The sequence below is a fragment of the Chiloscyllium plagiosum genome, chromosome 2, assembly GCF_004010195.1.
Source record: "Chiloscyllium plagiosum isolate BGI_BamShark_2017 chromosome 2, ASM401019v2, whole genome shotgun sequence".
In the NCBI taxonomy this organism is placed as follows: domain Eukaryota; kingdom Metazoa; phylum Chordata; class Chondrichthyes; order Orectolobiformes; family Hemiscylliidae; genus Chiloscyllium; species Chiloscyllium plagiosum.
Window position 1 is genome coordinate 81,935,567 of NC_057711.1, and position 22,239 is coordinate 81,957,805.

A 22,239-nucleotide genomic window follows, 5' to 3' on the forward strand; every position below is an offset into this window, starting at 1 on the left:
AGTATACCAGTAAACATCACTTGACAGAGGTTCAAACCCAACTACTGACATGTCTTTCCTCAGTTGGCTGACAGCAAAATTATTTTCTGGATTAGTGGTGCTGGAAGAGCACAGCAGTTCAGGCAGCATCCGAGGAGCAAAATTAGTTTGGTCAATGCTACACTCTGATCAAATACTTTGCCAACATTCCTGGCTAGACTAAGATGTGACTAATGACCACTTGGACAGAATATTGGTTCCTGCTTCAGGAGGGCAGGGAAAAGTCAATTTATGAGAGAAAAATATTACAAACACACAAAACAAAGGGCATAGCAAAGTACAAATTAATACAATCTTATTAGGAAGAATGGCCTGTTTCTCATATTTCCTAGTAACTGGTGGTTAAATACCTGACTTGGTATTTAGCCACACAGGCTAAACTGATACGGATTCCATCCCTTGACCAGGAATATACAATATTCTAATATTTTGTGTGCATGCCATTTTCTGTCACTTTTCCTTATTTTTCTCTGGTTTATTACATAATAAAACTTTATTCTTTTACTCAAGAAGACCTTGGAATTGGTGCTTTTCCATTTTGGATCAGAATAACTAAATTTAATTGAAGCTATATGCTTAAAAAAGATTGTTGCAAAGGACCAAGATAGGGTTTAAAAAGAGAACTGATGATGTCTCCTCATCTGGATTGAACAACTGTCAGGTCTTTTTGTTTTCACACACATTTGCTGAGATCATATGCTGGTAGGAGGAAGCAGTATGGTGCAATCACTTACCCAATTATGGGAGATAAACTCTTACACTCACTAACATAGTAGATCTAGATTCAGGCCGACATCAACAAATGTATGTTACCCAAGGTTGGTGGATGGCATAGGGAGATCCAAGAAGGATTTGAGGGAGGAAATGAATTCTGAAAATCTCATCGTCTCCCAAGAATGACTCCTGACAAAATGTAAACAGGTTTTTTTCCCCCTAATGTTGAATGTTTTCTGACCTAAATCTCACTATGGATGCTGGATTGCTGAGTGTTAAGAGCTTGAAGTGTATATATTTTTCATCTTACCTATGAACTTCAGGAGGGGTGCGCTGAATCTTGGTGCTTGCTTCAATAACCTCTTTTGCAACTCTTCCACTACAAGCAACAACACAAATGTTATTTTTTTTTACAAATTTCTAGTTTAACCTTATGAAAATAATGGGTAAAATCTTCTCGGACCCTGAATGTTATGACTGTGGTCAGAAATTTAGGAAAATAGGGTGAGGCTTTTCTCAACATTGAGACTGACAGCTTGCATTTTCCAACCAAATCCTGGATGGTGAGACAAGATTCTCACTAGTGAGTGATCACTCATTATCATCCTTATTAAATGCAGGTTCCCATTCTCCCACTCATTCGACTGAAACTAGACATTGAGAATTCCTGACATGAAAATCTGAGCATATACCTGAGCAACTCCTCACCACTTGCTTCTCTGGAGCTCCATCTTGGACACCCAGCATCTCAGGCATGTTCATGGGCAGCAGTTACGTGCAATTCATGTCCATTGCAGCTGACATGTGCCGTTTTCTGCATTATCATGGCACATCACTGTTCCTCTTACAGTACACTTCTGAACATCAATGTTGTAATTTGGAGGGCATTGGCACCACTGATTGTAATGCTGTTGCACGAACACTTTGTCCTCAGGAATAGGCACCTAACTCACTGACTGGACCAAGCTAATCTCTGAGCACTCAATCACTTTATGCCTATTTAAATATTCACAGCATCCTGCCTGGTCTTGTCTTGCCTTTTTGCCTTCAGCTGCATCTTAAAGGCTCACAGTACTTTGTCCTGCATTGCACTTTACTGCAGACATAATGCCAAACAGCTGTCATGCTGGTCAGCAATCAACTATCAAGAGGGAGTGAGTGCATATTTTATTGCAAGGCATTGTCTTATGTCAATCTCATACCTGCTCCATGTGCCAGCCACACACATACCATATACACATCAATGTATATGCATATGTATCAACCAACTCGTGTCTCAAAGTCTAAGTGGAGTAGTCCTATGGGGAGTAAAGTCCAGGAAGACTCTCTTCAGTATGGGATCCTGGCACAGTAAGTCAAAGGCAGTCTTCAATATCAGCCCAAAGGCTTGGGAATGTAAGGTGATCAGCCAGGAGCAGATTAGTAGAGGCCTCCTAATGTCAATTGTTGCATTCAAAGTTCAGATGGAGATCATGAGATGCATGGTTGCTAACATGTAGCTCTACCATCATGGCTGTTGCTTTCAATGTTCATCGGGCTTGCAAATTCCTGATAGTCCAATAGTTTGTATCCTAGCTGATTAAGTGGACTGCTATGATCCCGCCCACATGTGTGGTAATGGTACTAGAGAGCACAAACCTACTGTCATCTCTCAGGATGACTGCATTCATAGCTCCAGCCAGTGTCCTAGCTTTTGTCTCAACCAGATTGCTGTCATCCATGCTTAGATGGTGTAGTTTGAAACTGGGTCCATGATTTCCAGGGCAGTCCAAGGCATCAGATAGCTCCCTGAATGGAAGTTAGCAATCTTTCACCAGCCATGTTGTGTCCATTGAGGTAGCATTGTGGAGGAGCACCAGGAAGACAGCTGTTAGTAAGGCCCTATTGAGGTTCACAAGAACGACTGATATGCTCTTGGGTAAATTTGTTCACTGAAAAACTTACTTGTTGGACTTCTTTGATTTTTGTTGGTATTAAGTCTGTGGTTAGAGAAAGGCTATCTAAGTTAGAGTGGGAAAGATTTTACTGAAGAGAAACCTCACAATGCAATGAGTCACATTGTGTCCAGATTTTAATAGTCCATGTAATCTCTGTTGTAACAGGCCCTAAGGATCCCAAAGGGTTCATATTAAGGATAGATTTGTGGACAGAACAGCTTAAGGTCTCAAAAGAGTCAGAACTAACATGAGGCACTTTCTCATAGTTCTTGTAAAATGTTTATCATATCAGTGTAATCTGTAACTAGTTGCTAACATCAACTACTTGGTCAATATAAAACCCTCTTTTAATTAAACCAAGAAGTGATTTTCCTTAACCCACACCAGACGAAGCAGGACCTGTGCACATCCACACTTAAAAGAGAGTAGAAGCAGCAACCTTGCCACATGGTGAGAGACAGACTTGTTTTGACTTCATATACAAAATGATGAGTCATGATGTGAGATCATCAGACTCATCTTAATTCATGGTGCACTGGCAATCAATCAGCAGCAGGGAAGAACTGAAAATTCTGTCATCCCACAGAAGAAACTCTTGTGGGAAGGTTCCACAAGGAAGAAATCCAGTCAATGGTAAAAGTATTTTAGACATGGTGAGAGATTTGCTGCAGGAGCTACTGAGAAAGCTGGTTGGGTCCTAAAGGACTTTCCCTCTTCTTCAGTCTAGAAGTTAAGATAAAATTGATCTCATCCTTACCCATCTGCAAATTGCAGATGCATCTATCCATGACAATATCAGTAAAAGTGACCAGTTCTTGTGGAGATGAAGTCACACCTTCACATTGAGAATACGCTCCATCATGTTGTGTGGCATTAGCACCATGCTAAATGGGACAGTCTTCAAACAGATCTAGCAACTCAAGATTGGCCATTCGTGAAGTGCCGTGGGCCATCAACAGCTGCAGAATTGTGCTTCAGCACAATCAGCAACCTCATATGCTCCAGTCAATCATTAACATCAAGCCAGGGGATCAACCCTGGTTCAATGGAGAGTGCAGGAGGGCATGTCAGGAGCAACACCAGGCATACCTGATAATAAGGCTACCAAACACAACATCCTGATGATGGGCTTATGCCTGAAATGTCAATTCTCCTGCTCCTCAGATGCTGCCTGACCTGGTGTGCCTTTCCATCACCACACTCTCGAATCTGATCCCCAGCATATGCAGTACTCACTTTCTCCATTATGTGTATGCCAAACAGGATAAGTAGCAAGTGACAGACAGAGCTAAGTGATCCCAGAAACAACGGGTCAGGTTTAAGCACTGCTAATCTGCCACGTACAGTCATGAATGGTGGTGGACAAGTAAACAACTCACTGGAGGAGAAGATTGCACAAATATCCCCATCATGAATAAGGGAAGAGACCAACGCATCGGTGCAAAAGATAAGGCGAAGCAATTGCAGCAATCTTTAGCCAGAAGTGGTGAGTGGAAGATCCTTTTCAGTCGCATATAGTGGTCCCCAACATCAAGATAGCAGTCTTCAGCCAATTTGATTAACGCCACATGATATCAAAAGCAGCTGGAGGTATTGGATACTTCTATAGGCCCTGAAAACATTCCAACAATAGTACAGAAGACTTGTACTGCATTATTTGACAACCCTTAGCCAAACCGTTCCAGTCCAGTTACAACAATAGCATCTACCTAACAATGTGGAAAATTGCCAGATATGTCTTGAACATAAAAAGTAGAACAAATCCAACTGAGCCAATTACCGTTCCATTAGTCTACACTCAATTATCGGTAAAGTGGTGAAAAGTATCATCAACAGTGCTAACAAGCAGCACCTGCTCACTGATACCCAGTTTGGGTTCCACCAGGGCCACTCAGTTCCTTACATGATTGCAGTCTTGGTTCAAACATGGACAAAAAAGCAGAATTCCAGAGGTGAGGCGAAAGTGACAGCCCTTGACATCAAGGTCACATTCAACTGAGAGTGGCATCATGGAGCCCTCGCAAAACTGGAAGCAATGGATATAGGGGCAAATTTTCCACTGATTGGAGTCACACCTGGCATGTAAGAAGATGGTTGTGGTTGCTGGAGGTCAGTCATCTTAGCTCCAGAACATGTCTGCAGGAGTTCCTCAGGATAGTATCTTAGGCCCAACCATCTTCAGCTGTTTCATCATTGAACTTCCTTCCCTTATAAAGTAGGAAGTGGGGATGTTCACTGAAGTTTGCACAATGTTCAGCACCAATAGGGACTCCTCAGATACTGAAGAAATCCATGTTCAAATGCAACAAGATCTGGACAATATCGAGACTTGGGCTGACAAATAGCAAGTAACATTTGCATTGCACAAATGCCAAGCAATGACCATCAGTTTAATCACCGTCCCTTGCCATTGAATGTTACCATCACAGAATCTCCCACTATCAATATCGTTGGGGTTACCATTGACCAGAACTAAACTGAACTAATCACATAAACGCAGTGGCTACAGGAGCAGGTCAGAGGTTAGGAAAACTGCAATGAGTATACTCACCTCCTGACTCCCCAAACCTGTCCACTATCTACAAGGCACAAGTCAGGAGTGTGATAGAATACTCCCAACTTTCCTGAATAGATGCAGCATCAACAAACTCAAGAAGCTTGACACCATCCAGGACAAATCCACATTCATTTCCATCTAGAAGGACAAGGGCAGCATACACATGGGAACACTACCACTGCAGGTTCCCATCCAAACCACTGATCATCCTGACATGGAAATAGATCATCGTTCCTTCATTTTAACTGGGTCAAAATCCTAGCATTTCCTCCCTAATGGCATTAGGCATCTACCTACAGCATGTGAACTGCAGCAGTTAAAGAAGGCAGCTCACCACCACCTTCTCAAAGCCAACAAAGGACGGGCAATAAATGCTGGCCAGCCAGCTATGCCTATGTCTCATGAATGCATAAAAGAAGTGGTTAGTTAGGAACTCAATGGAGCAGGAGAACTAGTAATTCCTAAAACAAATGCAAACTGCATTGTCTGCTGGTGGTCAAGATTTATCGGGGAGTAAACAGTTACTACAGGCTCCATCAGCAAAGTTAAGATCTCCAATGGGTAAGGAATAACCTTAAAAACCTTACAGAACAACACAGAACACAGGCTGGAAAGTAGTACTTATCTCCTCATTAACAATTACCACCATAGCTGGGGGATAAAATGAGGCATAATTACAGCATGGCAAATCAAGGGCCACAAAGGTCACAGACTGAGGTCACAGACTTGGGACTGGCGCAAAGCCAAAATTAAAACAACAAAGGAGCAAATTAGAGGCAGCCCAGTCCGAAAAGAAGAATTTTTCATGGTGGGGAGTACTTTTAGAAAGTATCATTTAAAGTCTTACAGTCTTAGAGTCATAGAATCATACAGCATGGAAACAGACTCTGCGATCCAACTTGTCCATGCTGACCAAGATTCCCAAACTAAACCAGTCTCATTTGCCTGGATTTGGCCAATAACCCTCTAAGCCTTTCCTATTCATGTACCTATCCAAAGGTCTTTTAAATATGCTAACTGCACCTCCATTTACCACTTCTTATGGCAGATTATTCCAAATGCAATCCACTTTATGATAAAAATGTTGCTCCTCAGGTCCCATTTAAATCTTTCTCCTCTCACCTTAAAAATATGCCCCCTAGATTTGAACTCCCCCACCCTAAGGAAAAGAGCTTTGCTCTTCATTTTATCTATGCCCCTCATGATTTTATAAACCTCTAGAAGGACACTCTTCAACCTCCTACATTCAACTTACAAAAAGTCCCAGCCTCTCCTTATAACACAAAACCTCCAGGTTCAGCAACATCCTGATAAATCTTTTTCTGAAATCTTTTCAATTTCATAATATCCTTCCTATAGCAGGGTGACAAGACCTGTACACAGTACTCCAAAAGTGGCTTTACCATATCCTGTACAATCCCAACATGATGTCCCAATCCTGTAGTCAATGGTCCGAGCAGTGAAGACAGGCATGCTAAATGCCTTCTTAAACACAATGTCTACCTATGATGCAACTTTCAAAGAACTATGTGCCTGAACTGCTATGTCTCTCTGTTTAACAACACTACCCAGGGCCTATCATTAACTGGATGATTTCTGCCCTTGTTTGTTTTACCAACTGCAATACCTCGCATACATCCAAATTAAAATTCTATCTGCCACTCCTTAGCCCATTGGTCCAATTGATCAAGATCCCTGTGTAATCTTAGATAACCTTCTTCACTGTCAACTATGCCAGCAATTTTGGCATCATCCACAAATTTATTAACCATGCCTCCTAAATCCTCATCCAAATTGTTTAGATAAATGACAAACAAAAGTGGACCTATCACCGATCCCTGCGGAATACCACTGGTCTCAGGCCTCCAGCCCGAGAAACAATCCCCCAACACCACCCTTTGTCTTCTACCATCAAACCAATTTTGTATCAAATTGGCAAACCCTTTCTGAATCCCATGTGATCTAATTTTAACAATTAGTCTACCATGCGGAATCTTGTCAAAGGCTGTGCTGAAGTCCATGTAGACAATGTCTACTGCTCTACCCTCAATCTTTTTGGTCAAAAAACTCAATCAAGCTGGTGAGACATGATTTCTCAAGCAAAGAACCATGCTGACTATCCCTAATCAGTCTCTGACTCTCCAAATGCAAGTAAATCCTATCTGTCAGAATCCCCTCCAACAACTTAACCGCCACTGATGTCAGACTCACCGGTCTATAGATCCCAGGCTTCTCCTTACAGCCTTTCTTAAATAAAGGCACAACATTACACACCCTCCAGTTCTCTGGCATATCATCCATAGCTGTAGATGATACAAATATCTTTCCTTGGGACCCTGCAATTTCCTCCTTAACTTCCTGCAACATCCTAGTATACACTTAGTCATAATCTGTAGATTTATCCACCTTTAAGTTTTTTAAGACCTCCAGCACTTCCTCTTCTGTAATGTGGACTGTTTTCAAGACATCAATAGTTATTTCACAGAGTTCCCTAGCCTCCGTTTCTTTCTCCACAGTAAAAACTGACACAAACTTTATTTTTGTAGTATCTCTCCCATCTCCTGCGGTTCCACAGTTAGACCACCTTGTTGATCTTTGAGGGGATCTGCTCTTTTGCTCTTAATGTACTTGTAGAATTGGGTTATCCTTAATCTTATCTGCCAAGTCTCTCTTGTATCCTCTTCTTGTCCTCCTGATTTCACTCTTAAGAATACCCCTGCACCCCTTATCCTCTTCAAGAGATTCATTTGATCTCAGTTGTGTATACCTATTACATGAATCCTTCTTATTCTTGACCAGAGCACCATATCTTTATTCATCCATTGTGTCCTACTCTTACCAGTGTTACCCTGCACTCTTAACAGGAAGATAATGCTTCTGAACTCTTGTTATCTCACTTTTGAAAGTCTCCCAATTGCCAGTCATTTATTTACCTGTGAACAGTCTACTCCAATCAATTCTTGAAAGTTCCTGTTTAATACCATCAAAAGTTACCTTACTCCAAATAAGACTTTAACTTTTATACAAGTCCTATCCTTTTCCATAACTATTTTAAAACTAATAGCGTTATGGTCACAGGTCTCAAAGTGCTCCCCACTAACACTTCAGTCATTTGCTCTGTCTTATTTCCCAAGACAAGGTCAAGTTTTGCTCCTTCTCCAGTAAGTACATTTACATATTGATGAAGAAAATTTTCTTGAACACATTGAACAAATTTCTCACCATCCAAGCCCTTAACACGATAGCAGTCCTGGTCTATTTATGGAAAGTTAAAATCCTCTACTTTTACAACCTTTTTTTTACATATATCTAAGATTTCTCTACGTATTTGCTTCTCAATTTCCCCCGACTCTTGGGGGGGTCTATACTACAATCCCATCAAGGTAATCATCCCCTTCTTATTTCTGAGTTATACCCGTACAGCTTCATTACACAATCCCTCAGAAATATCCTCTAAGTACAGCAGTAACGTTTTCCTTAATGAAAAATGCCACTCCCCCTCCTCTCTTGCCTCCCTTTCTAACGTTTCTATAGCATCTAAAACCCAGAAAATTGAGATGTCAGTTCTATTCCTACCTCAGCCATGTCTCTATAATAGCTATGATGTCCCAGTCCCATTTTCCCATATATGTCCTGAATTCATCTGCCTTTTCTACAAGATCCATGTATTGAAATAAATGCAGTTTAATTCTTCAGTAACCTCATTTTCTCACTTGCTCTTGCCCGCCTTTTCTTATTAACTTGCTGGTTTTTCAATTGAGAACCATCTTCATCTGTCTTTCCATTCTCACCACTACTTTGGGCCCTCCCACCGCCAGACTACTTTAAATCCATACAAATAGCTCCATCAAATCTTCCCACCAGGAATTTGGTCCTTTTCAGTTCAGGTGCAACCCATCCCTATGATCCAAAAATCTGAATCCTTGCCCACTGCACCATCTCCTCAGCCATTATTTTATCTGCCCTAGCTTCTTTTTCCTACTCTCACTAACACATAGCATTGAGAGAAATCCAGAGATTACTACCTTTGAGGTTCCACTTTTTAAGCTTCCACCTAATTTCCTATATTCACTCTGCAAAGCCTTAACACTCTCCTTAATTTTGTCGTTCTTACCAATATGTACAACAGCTTCCGGCTTTTCACTCTCCCCTTTGACAACACAGTCAGTTCTGATATAACATGATAGTTCCGTTCTCGTGTAATCTCGCATTATAAGAAAATAGTGCAATAGCCACACCATTTAAAATAATGGAGCCAGAAACATGTTATAGCTAATACAGGTAAGGAAAGTTTGCATTCTACAAATAACAGATGAAATTCTTCGATTGCATTAAAGCCAATTTGCGTTGAAGAAACACGTGTTATAGCAGAACTGACTATATGCTGCAATCATTTTGAGGTGTCCTTAATCCTGGCACTATAGGGAGGTAGCCACATGACAAAATATGGATTGATTCAGAAATGTCAGCATGGACTTGTCAAGGAAAAGTCATCTCTAACTTGCTCACAGTTTTTTGGAGAGGTGACAAAGAGGGTTAATAAGGGGAAGGCTTACATGGGACTGGTGATGTACATGCATCTTCAAAAAGGCATTCACTACCAAAACAAACGTGTGAGGAAAGTGATTGGTCAGAGAGTAAAATGCAACATGGATACAAAATTGGCTGAAGGATAAGAAACAGAGAGTATTTTTGGTTGGGTATTCTTTGACTGCAAAAAGGTTTGTAATGGAAGACCAGAGTAAGAACATCCTAATACTGGCAGCAGAAGGCTCCCACCACTGACTATGGATATCAACACCCACTCTGTACAATCTGTTCATTTGTCCTTCAGGGCCATTAAACTGTTCTCAACTGTCATGGGTCATTAGTTGTGCATAAGTTTTTACACATTGATTCTTACAAAACTACTTTAAATCACTTTCAAACTTGATTCCCTTTTCAGGTTAAGCTGTGGTTCCTAAATGTGAACCTTACAAGTTGTGTAAACATGTGAACTAGTTACTTAAGAGCAAACTGAATAATCGGATGTTAAGACATATCTGTAGATTCTGTTCTCATGCAACTCAGGAATTTGTACTTCATGGTCAGAATTAGAATGTAAGTGGTTTAGCTACTGCATTTACAGCTAGTCTCTAAGTTATTACATAAAATAAATTGCTTATTGAATTTATAAGCTTTAGGCAAAATAATAAGGCACAGAATCCTTTGACAGAAAAACCCACCTGAAACGAAATCTCCTGCCTTTGAAAAAAATGTTGCTGCTGGACACAGTCTTGATCTGACTGGATTTTTCATACCTAAAAATATGAAAAATATAGTATTTGGTGCAACTAGCATTTTGATTAAAGGACTACAAAGGAAAAAAATCCACCCAAATTATTAGATATTACTTCCTGGCTAAGATTTACTAATTCTGCTTTTGTCAGAAGTTGGGCAAGCCAAATGCTCAATTCAGAGATACAGATGCTAATCTAATTAAAACAAAACACTTTGGATACTGGAAATCTGAATTAAAAACAAAGTGCTGGTGTACCTCAGCAGATCCAGCTGCTTCTGCAGAGAGAGAAACAGATTTACCATTTGAGTCTGATATGACTTCTTCAGAATGGAATACCACTACGGAATGCTAGTACGCCTGAATTTCTAAAGCAGAATCTAAAACAGCAGCTTTGAGAGATTCTAGTCTTCTGTGCCAGAGAGACATGTTTATGATTTAGTTCACATCTGCTAAACAAAAATTTATAGAAGAATAATACTAATGAAGGTCCACATACTGTTTAGGTCATAAACATTGGACTGTTGTTTTTTTTGTTTGAGATTACATTTCCAAATATTTGTAATCATAATATGAAGAATTTCACATTCACTTAGAGGGAAAGATTAGTATTTCAAATGTAAATTAGGGCAATTATAAGGGCATGAAAGCAGAGCTAGCTAAAGTCAACTGAAAAATTAGGTTAAACGATAGGTCAGTAGAGATACAGCAGCAGACAAGGGAACAACTCAGAATACAGTACAAGTATATGTAAATCATACAGATGTAAAGGCTTATATTCTGGTTGACAAGATGTAATGACTGATGTGCCACAAGGATCAAGGTTGTCCTTTTTACACTTTCATATAAATGATAAAAAAAATTCCAAGAGTGGACCCATCATCTGTGATTAATAAAATTTAAAAACAAAACCCATAATTACATAAAATTGGGTGGTAGCTCATAAGATTGGATAGAATATTATTAAAAAGAAATTAACTAAAATATTAATAGGAAAAGAAAAACTAGAATACGTGAGAAAGCTAACTAGGAAATTTATAAACAGATAGTTGGTGTTTCTACAGGTAATCTAAAAAGCAGAGTCAATAAAGAAAGCATCAATCCTAAAGGAGTGAGTCTGGGGAATTAATAACGAAAAATAAGGATATGGCAAATGAGATTATGTTTCGGTTACACAATGCATTGATGAAATCACATTTGGAGTATTGTGTACAACATTAGTCATGTTACATAAGGAAGGATTTACTAGACTAATATCTAGAATGGGTGGATTATTTTATGAGGAAGATTAGACAGGTTCAACTTGTATCTGCTGGAGTTTAGAAAAGCAAGGAGTAACTTGATTGAAGTGTTAAAAATCCTGAGGAGTTGTGACAGCATAGATTGGAAAAAGATGTTTATTCTTGTGGAAGAATATAGAATCAGGGATCACTGTTTTTTGAAAAAAGGATTGCCTATCTATGACAGAAATGATAACATTTTTCTCACCGAGTGTCTTGAGTCTATGGAACTCTCTTGCTTTCTAAATGCAGTGGAAGCAGAGTCTGAGAGTATTTTAAATACAGAGATGAGTAGATTCTTGATAAAGAAGAAGTGAAGGTTTATCAAGGGTAGGCAGGATCATGGAGTAATCAGATCAGTCATGGTCTTATTGAAAGATGGAGCAGGCTTGAAAGGCCAGTTGATCTACTTCTGTTCCTAATTCATTTATTTTTATGATTGTGTTATTTCTATGACCAATTCTTTTAGCTATTTTGAGTTAACATCAAATGAAAGCATTCAACATAACTGTACTTCATCAAATCCCTCCCTTCCTCGATGTATTATATTGAAAGAAATATCAAAACTGGCAAATGCATTGTATATTTAAATATTCATCACACTATTAGAAAATCAAACTGTTAAAATTGAACATTGAAAAATAATTTAAGTGCCTATGTTTAAAATTATGTGCATTATTTTAAATTGTAAGTAATCATGATAAATTGAGAGGGAGGAAATGTATGGGACAATATGTAAATAAATTGAGAAAAATCTATCACATTAATCCATATAAAAGTAATATACTGCAGATGCTCGAAACCTGAAATAAAGACAAATAATACACCAACTATTCAGTAGGTCTGGCAGCAAGCCTGAAATTAGAAACACAGTTAATGTTTCAGGTCAACAACCATCTGATGAAAGATCACAAACATGAAATAATAACTCTTTACTCTCTCCAGAGATACTGCTAGACCTGCTGAGTATTTCCAACATTTTCAGTTTTTATATCACTTTCATCACTTTTCCACAAAAACATCTCAGTATTCATAAACTCACTTGTAAAAAGCTTGGTTCTCCACACCACATTTCCAAAGATGCTTGCAAGCAGCTGGAGTTGATGTATGATAAGTCAGTACTGTTTTCTTCTAAGAATGTGAAATGACAACCATTATTAAACTGGTGTCTAAAAATACATGTAATAAAAATATTAAGGCAAATAGAATTGTATTGTGGGTTTACCTACAGCACGTGAACTGCAGCAGTTCGAGAAAGCATCTCACCACTATGTTCTGAAGAGCAACTGGGGATTGGCAGTAAATGCTGGCCAACCAGTGATGCCCACGCTCCATAAGGAAATTTTTAAAAATGAGCAAAATTACTAACTATTACCATGGTCATCTTTCAAAGTATTGATGCTTCATTCAAGTTCTTGTTTGCTATTTGATCATGTGGGACTGAAGGTATGTACTCAACCAAATATTTACACCTGTACTCTCCAGCAGGGTCATATCTATAGTGATTAGAATTGACATAGTTTGCTTATATTTTTCTCCTGCTAACAGACTCTGAAGCCAGTTGGGAAAGACAGAACACAGGTACATATCACTGCAACAATGCAAATCTGGTGAAAATTAATAAGAGCAGATCAGTAAGTTAAGGGCAAAATATCACACTCATGAAGAGAAGGAACATTAAACCAGAGAGGGCTTCATTCAGAAACTATTGATAGAGGAACAGGAGCAATAAATATATATGGAACAGTAGAGGAAGAGAAAAAGAACAATTAAAAAGAAACAAGAAGCCAGCTAAGATAATCTTTAAAGGATTTGTCTATTTACAATTATTAGGTTATGTTTATCATCTTCCCATATCTGGGGTTGTTTAAGTACAATGCAATAATCAACAATATGTTTATTAGCAAAATAATATGAGCCTCCATTTTTAACATTCCCTTGAAGTTTTAAACTTTGCATAAAAGTTCTCTGAAGAACTGTAAGCTATCAATGGCATGGACCTCCTCTGGATGAGGCAGTAAATCAAAGTTCTACGATCCTCCTGTGGTATAAGTAAAAAAATTCCCAAAACACTATCCCAAAGCAAAAAATTATTGCAGTGCCCTGGCCCTCAGTCAAGCATCACTAATAAACAGATTAACTGGTCACGTACATTAATGTTGCTTGTGAAAACATTTTGATATGTATAAACTGGTTGCTCTGCTTGCCTACAACAGTGACTACTCTTCAAAAAGTACTTAATTGGCTGTAGTTGATCACTTGAGATGTCATGGGGATCTGAGAAATTCTACCAAAATGCACATTCTTTCATTTTTGTTTCCTACTTAGTAGGTAAGTTTTTTTGTTCATTCATAGGGTGAGAGTATCATTATTTCCCAACCCTAACTGCTCTGGAGCAAGTATTGTATCTGGCCTATGTTGAGTCTCAGGCAACATTATCTTTTACATATTCTTCCATAAATCCATAATTGCTATTGGCAATTACAAAAACTATCTAAGATGCTTCACAGGAGCATAATTTGAGCTGGAAAGACATTGATCATAAATGTAAGTTTTACAGACGACTTTAAAGGAGGACAGCAAAATAAAACAATAAGGAAGCTTAAGAATGACTTGAAGGAGTTAGGACCTAGACAACTGAAGGCACAACCATCAAAACTGAGAGAAGTGGAGAATGATCAAGACTTCACAGAATCATAGAATGTTTATGGTTCAGAAAAGGGCCAATTGGCTCATGATGCCATCACTTTAAGTCTAGGCCTCAAGTGAATAGGCCCTTCCCATCCATCCTATCCATTTCCTTACAATTTTGTATATCTCAATCAAATCTCCCCTCTCCTCCTCCTCCTCACACACTGTCCCTTGGGCTTAGCAAAAAACAGGCAAGTGGGCAGCCAGGCAGACAAAGATGTTGTCAGCCAAGTAGACAAAAAAGTCTTGGAGTCCATCAACTCCAGCTGATTATGAAACATCACAAGATTTTGAAGATGACTCATCAAACCAAAGCCAAGCTGAATATTCTTGTCGATAACTGTTCAGTCTTGAGGAAGATGAAGATTCAGTATTATGCTGTTAGCCAAGACTGGCATGTACCATTACAGTAGCAACAACATTTAACTAGGTATAGTTTGTGGTAAATACTACAGAGTGTGCACACTGACTATCATTCATCCTGGTGATCCTGATATCATCTGGAGCATGCCATAACAAATCAGTGAGAAATAAACTTGTGGGTGGCACAGTGGTTAGCACAGCTGCCTCCCAGCGCCAGAGACCCGGATTCAATTCCCGCCTCAGGCGACTGACTGTGTGGAGTTTGCACGTTCTCCTCGTGTCTGCGTGGGTTTCCTCCGGGTGCTCCGGTTTCCTCCCACAGTCCAAAGATGTGCAGGTCAGGTGAATTGGCCATGCTAAATTGCCCACAGTGTTAGGTAAGGGGTAAATGTAGGGAGCTGAAAATGTGTTGCTGGAAAAGCGCAGCAGGTCAGGCAGCATCCAGGGAACAGGAGAATCGACGTTTCGGGCATAAGCCCTTCTTCAGGAATGTAGGGATATGGGTGGGTTGCGCTTCGGCGGGGCGGTGTGGAAGGGCCTGTTTCCACACTGTAAATAATCTAATCTAATCTAACTCTGAAATGTTCTACACATAAAGGTATTTTGTTTAAACAAAATGCAAAAATTCCATATTTCTTAACTAACTTATCAACCTATCTTACAATCATTAGGGGCCTGTGGATATTCACTCCAATGTCTCTCACTTCAACACTCCCTATTAATTATAGATTCCTTTGCCTTGTTCAGCTTGACCTCAAACATTTCTGGATTAAGTTCTATTTGTGCTTTTCTACCCACCTGACCAGTCCATTGATATCTTTCCACTGTCTAAGACTATCCTCCTCACTAACAACCATGTAGCTATTTTTTTTCTCATCTGCACATTTCTTGATCATGCTCTGTGCATTTATATCTAAATTATTAACACACAGCACAAGAAACATTTACTAGTAATGCGCCCTGCAGGACATCACTGGAAACAGCCTTCCAGTTGAAAAGACATTTACCAATAATCACCCCTTGTTTCCTGTCACTGAGCCTACTTTATACCTAGCTTGCTTGTTACATTCTCATGGATCCCACTTGAGTTTAAATTTTTTTACAAATCTGTCATGTGATATCTTGTCAAAGGCCTTGCGAAGTAAACATTGACCACCTCAACTGCACTCCTCTCATCAGTACTCCTTCTTCAAGAATTCAATCAAATTAGATAGATACAATTTTCCATGAATCCATACTAACATTCCTTAACTAATCCATGTCCTTCTAAATGATTGGTTATTCTGCCTGACTGGTCTGTGATTATTTGGTCTATCCCTTGCTCCCTTTTTAAACAAACATAAAACACCAGCAGTATTCCAAACCTCCAACCTATATCCAGTGAGGATAGGAAAGAGATGTTCAGGCCTTCTGCCTTTCTTCTCTAACTTCTTTTAACATTTCATCTGGACCTATGATTTATCCACTTTCAAGGATGCTAATTCCATTAATAATTCCCCTCTCCTAACCTTTATCACACCCAATACTTTAACCCCTCTTCAAATACAATATCTGCACCACTCTTCTTTTTATTAATAAACACAAAGCATTCTTTAAGAACCATAGGAGCAGCTTACACTCTACACATTGGGTATCTTTTCAGTCTTTTATGGGCCCTATTCTTTCCATAATTATCATCTTATGCTTAATGTATTGATAAAACGTTTTGAGTTCACCTTGATTTTACTTGTCAATATTATTTAATACCCTCTCTTTCCTTTCCTAATTTCCTGTAAGATCCTTGACATCCAGTGAACTCTAGATTTGGCTGTCCCACCTTTTTTCTTTGTGGGAACATGTTTACTTTGATCCCCTTGAATCTCTACTGAGATCGGACACTGACTTACTTTTAAGTAGACGTTTCTAGCCAATGTTTGCTCAATCAGCCTAATAAAATTGGCCTTGCTCCAATTGAGAATTCAACCTCTTCTTTTATGCATCTTTTTCCATAATTATATTAAAACTAACTGAATTATGATCACTATCATCAAAATACTTTGCCAGTGCCCCTCCTTCCACCTTCCCAGCTTCATTTCCTTACTAGAAGTCCAAAACTGCCCTTCTCCTGTTGGACTTACTATATGTTACAAAGTAGTTTATACAAAAAAGTCCTTCTGGTTGCACCTCAAGAATACAGCTTCCTCCATTCCTTTCACGCCAAAACTATACGTTAATATCAGGATATTTAAAATTCTGTTATTTTACTGCCATTTTGTTGAACCTATCAGAGATATGCCTATATCTTTGCTCTCAGGCTAATTTGGGCTGGATAATATAACCTCAGCAATATGACTGTCCTTTTTCAGTTCCTTCGGTCAATCCATATGGCTTCGTTTGACGATCCTTCTGACACAACATCCCTTCTCACAGCTGCAATTGTTTATTGATCCAAAACTGTCAGCTCCCTTCTTTTGTAAACCTCTCCCCATCTGTATCTTAAAAGTCTGTAAGCAGTAACACTGAGCTATCATTATCCACTAATTGCCTCCCTTCTATTTTTATTTCTGATTTTGTCCCAATTGAATCTATCCTCAGATCTCTACCTCCCTATCAACTTAATTAAAACCCTCCCTAACAGCACCAAAACAACTCACAATGAACTCCAGGTCCCAGCTCTGTTTAGGTGTAACCCATATTGTCTGTACAGGTACCATCTGCCTCAAAGCTGGTCCCAATATCCAAAGAATCCAAAGCCATACCCGTTGCTCCAAATTTCCACCCACCCATTCAATCGCCTTATTTCCCTTTTTACTGTACACACTTGTTCTTGGCACTTATGCATGGGAGTGAATCAGAGACTGCTACTTTTAAGACCCTGATTGATCATTTTCACCTTAGTTCCCTAAATTCTGACCTCAGGACCATATCCTCTTTCTCCCTATATTGGTTCTGCTGTGGAGTATCGGCTGTTCATGTTTGCCACCCCCGCCCGACTCCTGAGATTAAATATCACCCTCATCAGTATTTAGAAGTGGTTGGAGCTAGATCCATTCAGGGTATTCCTGCATTATCTGCCTGGTCCTTTGTGACTGTTTAGTAGTCACCCATTCCCTCTCTCAACATATTCTTAAGCTGTTGTTGACCATAGAATCATAGAGACGTGCAGCACGGAAACAGACCCTTCGGTCCAAATCGTTCATGCCGACCAGATATCCTAAATTAATCTAGTCCCATTTTTCAGCACTTGGCCCATAACCCTCTCAACCCTTCTATTCATACACCCATTCAGATGCCTTTTAAATATTGAAATTGTACCACCCTCCACCACTTCTTCTGGCAGCTCATTCCATACACATCTATAAACATGCTATCCAAATAACTCTCTGGATGAATTTGACCCCAGAGTTGGAGAAATACATTTTTCAAAAGTTTACCAGACTGCTTAACAAACATCCAGTGCTGGATAAGCAGAAATCGTCTCTAATTAAATATTGGTGAAAAGGAAGCCATTGTTTTCAGTTGTCCCATCCTTTTCACTAGCAAACCTAAGATAAACCTGTTCTGTTCACAACATTGGTGTCATGTTTGATCCTGAGTTGAGCTTCCACGTCATCTTTGTACTGTTTCCAAGAATACCTGTTTTCACCTCTATAATGTTGCTTGACTTCCTGTTTCAGCTTATCTGAAACCTTCATCCATGCCTTCATAACCTCCTGATGTCTATTCCAACGCTGTCCTGGTTGGTCTGCCCAATTCTTTTTTCTCTAAACTTGAGGTCATCCAAAACATGTTGTCTGAGTCTTATCACATAGTAAATCCTATTCTATCAGCTCTGTCTTTGTTGACTTGCATTGACTCCAAAACAACATCTTGATTTTCAAATTCTCGTTCTTGTTTCACGTCCTTATCTCTGTAATCTCCACAAGGCCGACAACATCCGCAATATCTGTGATCCTCTGATTCAGGACTCTTGTGCACTCCTAATCATTAGTGTTCCATTGTCAGTGGCCTTGCATTCAATTGCTTGGTTTCAAGATCTTGACGTCCCAGTCTATATTTCTCTGCCTCTACCTAATTTTCCTCCTTTAAGACACTTTTAAGACATTTATGGGCGGCACAGTGGCACAGTGGTTAGCACTGCTGCCTCACAGCGCCAGAGACCCGGGTTCAATTCCCGCCTCAGGCGACTGACTAACTGTGTGAAGTTTGCACATTCTCCCAGTGTCTGCGTGGGTTTCCTCCGGATGCTCCGGTTTCCTCCCACAGTCCAAAAATGTGCAGGTTAGGTGAATTGACCATGCCAAATTGCCCGTAGTATTAGGGGCAGGGGTAAAAGTAGGGGAATGGGTCTGGGTGGGTTGCGCTTCGGTTGGTCGGTGTGGACTTGTTGGCCGAAGGGCCTGTTTCCACACTGTAAGTAATCTAATATAAAATCTACCACTTTGACCAACTGGTCATCCAACCAACAGTGCCTCATTTAGCTTGGTAACATACTTTGTTTTAATGCTCCAGTGAAGCATTTTGAATGATTCATTGTGTTGAATATCAATATATTGCTGTTGTACAGCTGGAAGACATGAGAGAGGGAGGGAGGGAGGATGGGTTCAGTTGGTCTCAATATCCTCAAGTATCCTGCTAGGACTTGGGCCAAGGACTAGCAAATGGGAGTAGGTTAGGTTAGGAAATCTGGTCAGCATGGAAAAGTTGGACCGAAGGGTCCATTTCTGTGCTGTACATCTCGAAAACTTTATGACTTGCTGTGAAAATTCACATATATAATGTCTTGTTGGGTGACCAATTCCCATGGGAATGCAGTGGGTTAGAAATACATATACACATAAGGACTGTGATGAACTGGAATACGGAACTGTTTGGACATTTCATATTAAAAAAGATGTTTACCGTATAGTTTCTGGGAGTTATATTCTGCAATAAGTACTGAAGGGATTATAGTCTGCTATAGTTTGTTCATTGTTTACAACAAATCAAGTGATTTTGGAGAAGCAAAACTTTTCAGAACAGATAAAAGATGAGATTCAACAAACTGTTTTAAGGGGTCCTGACTTGGAAGCCCTGACTTTCTTGTCTATCATTATTCTGTAGACTGCAGTTGCTATTTTTTCCATCATATTTTACCTTCATCTCGCAACTTTATTGGAAGGTGTCTTCCCCTATCCCAGGCCTAGAGACCAAGTGGCTTCTTATGGCCCAGAATGGCAATTTAGGCCTGGTGCCTGGCTAGGCAGTCTCCCAATGTGACAGGTCTTGTCCAGGAAGGACGGCCTCAACCTCAAGTGGCATTTTTGTCCCAGTGTGGAAGTCCTGTCCCATCATGGTGGTCTTCTTCAGTGGCTTCTGGGTATTCGAGCAGCCTGGCATGAAGGTCTAGTTCTGGTGCAGAGGTCTCATCTTAGCGTAGAAGTCTCATCCTTGTTTCAGAGGCAGCTTCTGGATCTCCAATGGTCCAGTGGGGAGGTCTAGTCCTGGCATGGAGAGCTTGTCTCGGTGTGGCAAGACGGTTTCGGCCTAGCGTGGTAGTCTTGGCCTGGTCAAGCATGGCTGTTTTGGTCTGGTTTTCTAATGTACCCCAAACCCAGGATTTTTTAACTGAACTGTAATGGACTGTTGCATGTGTTTCTTCTTATTTATAACTTCTATCATTAATTTAGGTGCCATAGTTTGATAACTTATAAAACTTTTCACTTTGTTTTGTCAAAATACACATTACAATAAATTGCTGTTCTACTCTATTTTGTTCTAAACCAGAAACCACTGTCAAAATCTCTCTTGGCTAAAATATTATAAAAATCTGATAAACTTAAATATCAGGATTTCTAGTTGACTTTCATCTGATTTGATGATCACACTGATTGTACAACTGTCAGAATTGTGATTTCAATGACAGGAAGCTGACTGACTTATGAAAAGTCTTTTTTTTCTTTGACATTGAACCCTTGGCCCCACTGGGGTATTTTCCCATTTGCCCTTACTCGCTATAGAGTTGTTCTGTCTTGTCTGTCACGTGATTGTGCATGTTTAAGGGGGCAAAGTTTACCTCCTAGCAGCTGCTTTATTGATACAGAGTTTTGCCTTGTAAGAATATATTTGTTTATAATAAACACATTATTTTTGAGCTTAGTGAAGTAAACCTATGAATACAAAGTCTCTGTTGTCATGGTGAAAAAGGTAGAAAAGCAGAGTTGAGGATTATCCGATCCACCATGAACTCATTAAATGGCAGAACAGATTCAATGGGCTAAGTGACCTATTTCTACTCTAATGTCTTATCGCCTAAACAATTGTAAAAGGTCACAAGTGTGGAGAAAAATAAAATAAAGCAGAATTGCTCAGATTGAAATGGAATTTTACAAAGTTAATGTTGCTACATTTACGGAAGGTAGGAGAATGTACAATCAGGAGGAAAGCAAATTAAAAGATTTGAGGTAAAGTTGTCAAACATAATTAATGCTGATTGTACAAAAAGCTGTAGGTTTTCAACTCTGCATAGTAGGATGCTCAAGAAAAAAAACATAACTACCAGCATTTGCTATCTATGCCTCCACCACCAATGAAACAGGATGTAGATTTTCAACTGAAAGAACTGTGGATGCTGTAAATCAGAAACAAAAACGGAAGTTTCGGGAAAATCTCAGCGGATCTAGCAGCATCTATGAAGAGAAATCAGAGTTAACTTTCGGGTCCAGTGACCCTTCCTCAGAAGATTTTCACCTTGGTGGTCCTGAAGCCAGGAATTGGGGAGTTGGGCAATTAACCAATATCATGATACTACCTTGAGTAGCTGTTTCTGACCACCTCTTGAGTAGCTGTTCCTGTAAAAAAACCTGGAGTCAAGGCTCTCACTTCCTGAAGCATTGGGGGAAGTAAATGAGGGTAGACATTGGGTTGGGCACAGATGAATCCATTCTGTCCCATGACTGATAAAAGACTCACAAGCAGTGCCATCTTAGTGCTGAAAAAAATTGTACGATGTTCTGTGAGGAGACAGCTCACCGAGAGACAACTGTGAGCCCCATTGCTGATTAGCTCATTCGGTAATCTACTGCTGCCCTTTAAAAGTTGGTATAGTATGAAAAAACTTTAAATGAACTCCCAACCCAGTGCTTGACTAATCTGTTATCTTTGAAGCTGAAACACAGATTTCTTGAGAGCAGTCTTTAGCTGCTCGCTCTTCAACTGACTTCCTCCTGTCAAATAGACACAACTGTGCTAGTGGACACAGCAGAGATTCCTGATGAAGGGCTCATGCCCGAAATGTTGATTTTCCTGCTCCTCAGATGCTGCCTGACCTACTGTGCTTTTCCAGCACCACTCTAATCTTCACTCTAATCTCCAGCATCTGCAGTCCTCAGTTTCGACTGGTGGGTACAGCAGCTCAGCTCA

The 22,239-nt window shown here is 39.7% G+C and overlaps 1 protein-coding gene and 1 pseudogene across 2 annotated transcripts in view; one reads left to right on the plus strand and one right to left on the minus strand.

Annotated features, from left to right (window-relative positions):
• frmd3 (FERM domain containing 3) overlaps window positions 1-22,239 on the minus strand; it is a 245,765-nt gene that overhangs the window by 33,763 nt on the left and 189,763 nt on the right. For both annotated transcript variants that reach the window (XM_043712851.1, XM_043712861.1), the window contains 3 exons: window positions 12,848-12,936; window positions 10,473-10,547; window positions 1,064-1,132 (listed from right to left, as the gene is read on the minus strand). In XM_043712851.1, the coding sequence (XP_043568786.1) occupies window positions 1,064-1,132; window positions 10,473-10,547; window positions 12,848-12,936 (233 nt within the window). The remainder of the gene's footprint in view (window positions 1-1,063; window positions 1,133-10,472; window positions 10,548-12,847; window positions 12,937-22,239) is intronic.
• LOC122561250 lies at window positions 14,714-15,012 on the plus strand (annotated as a pseudogene).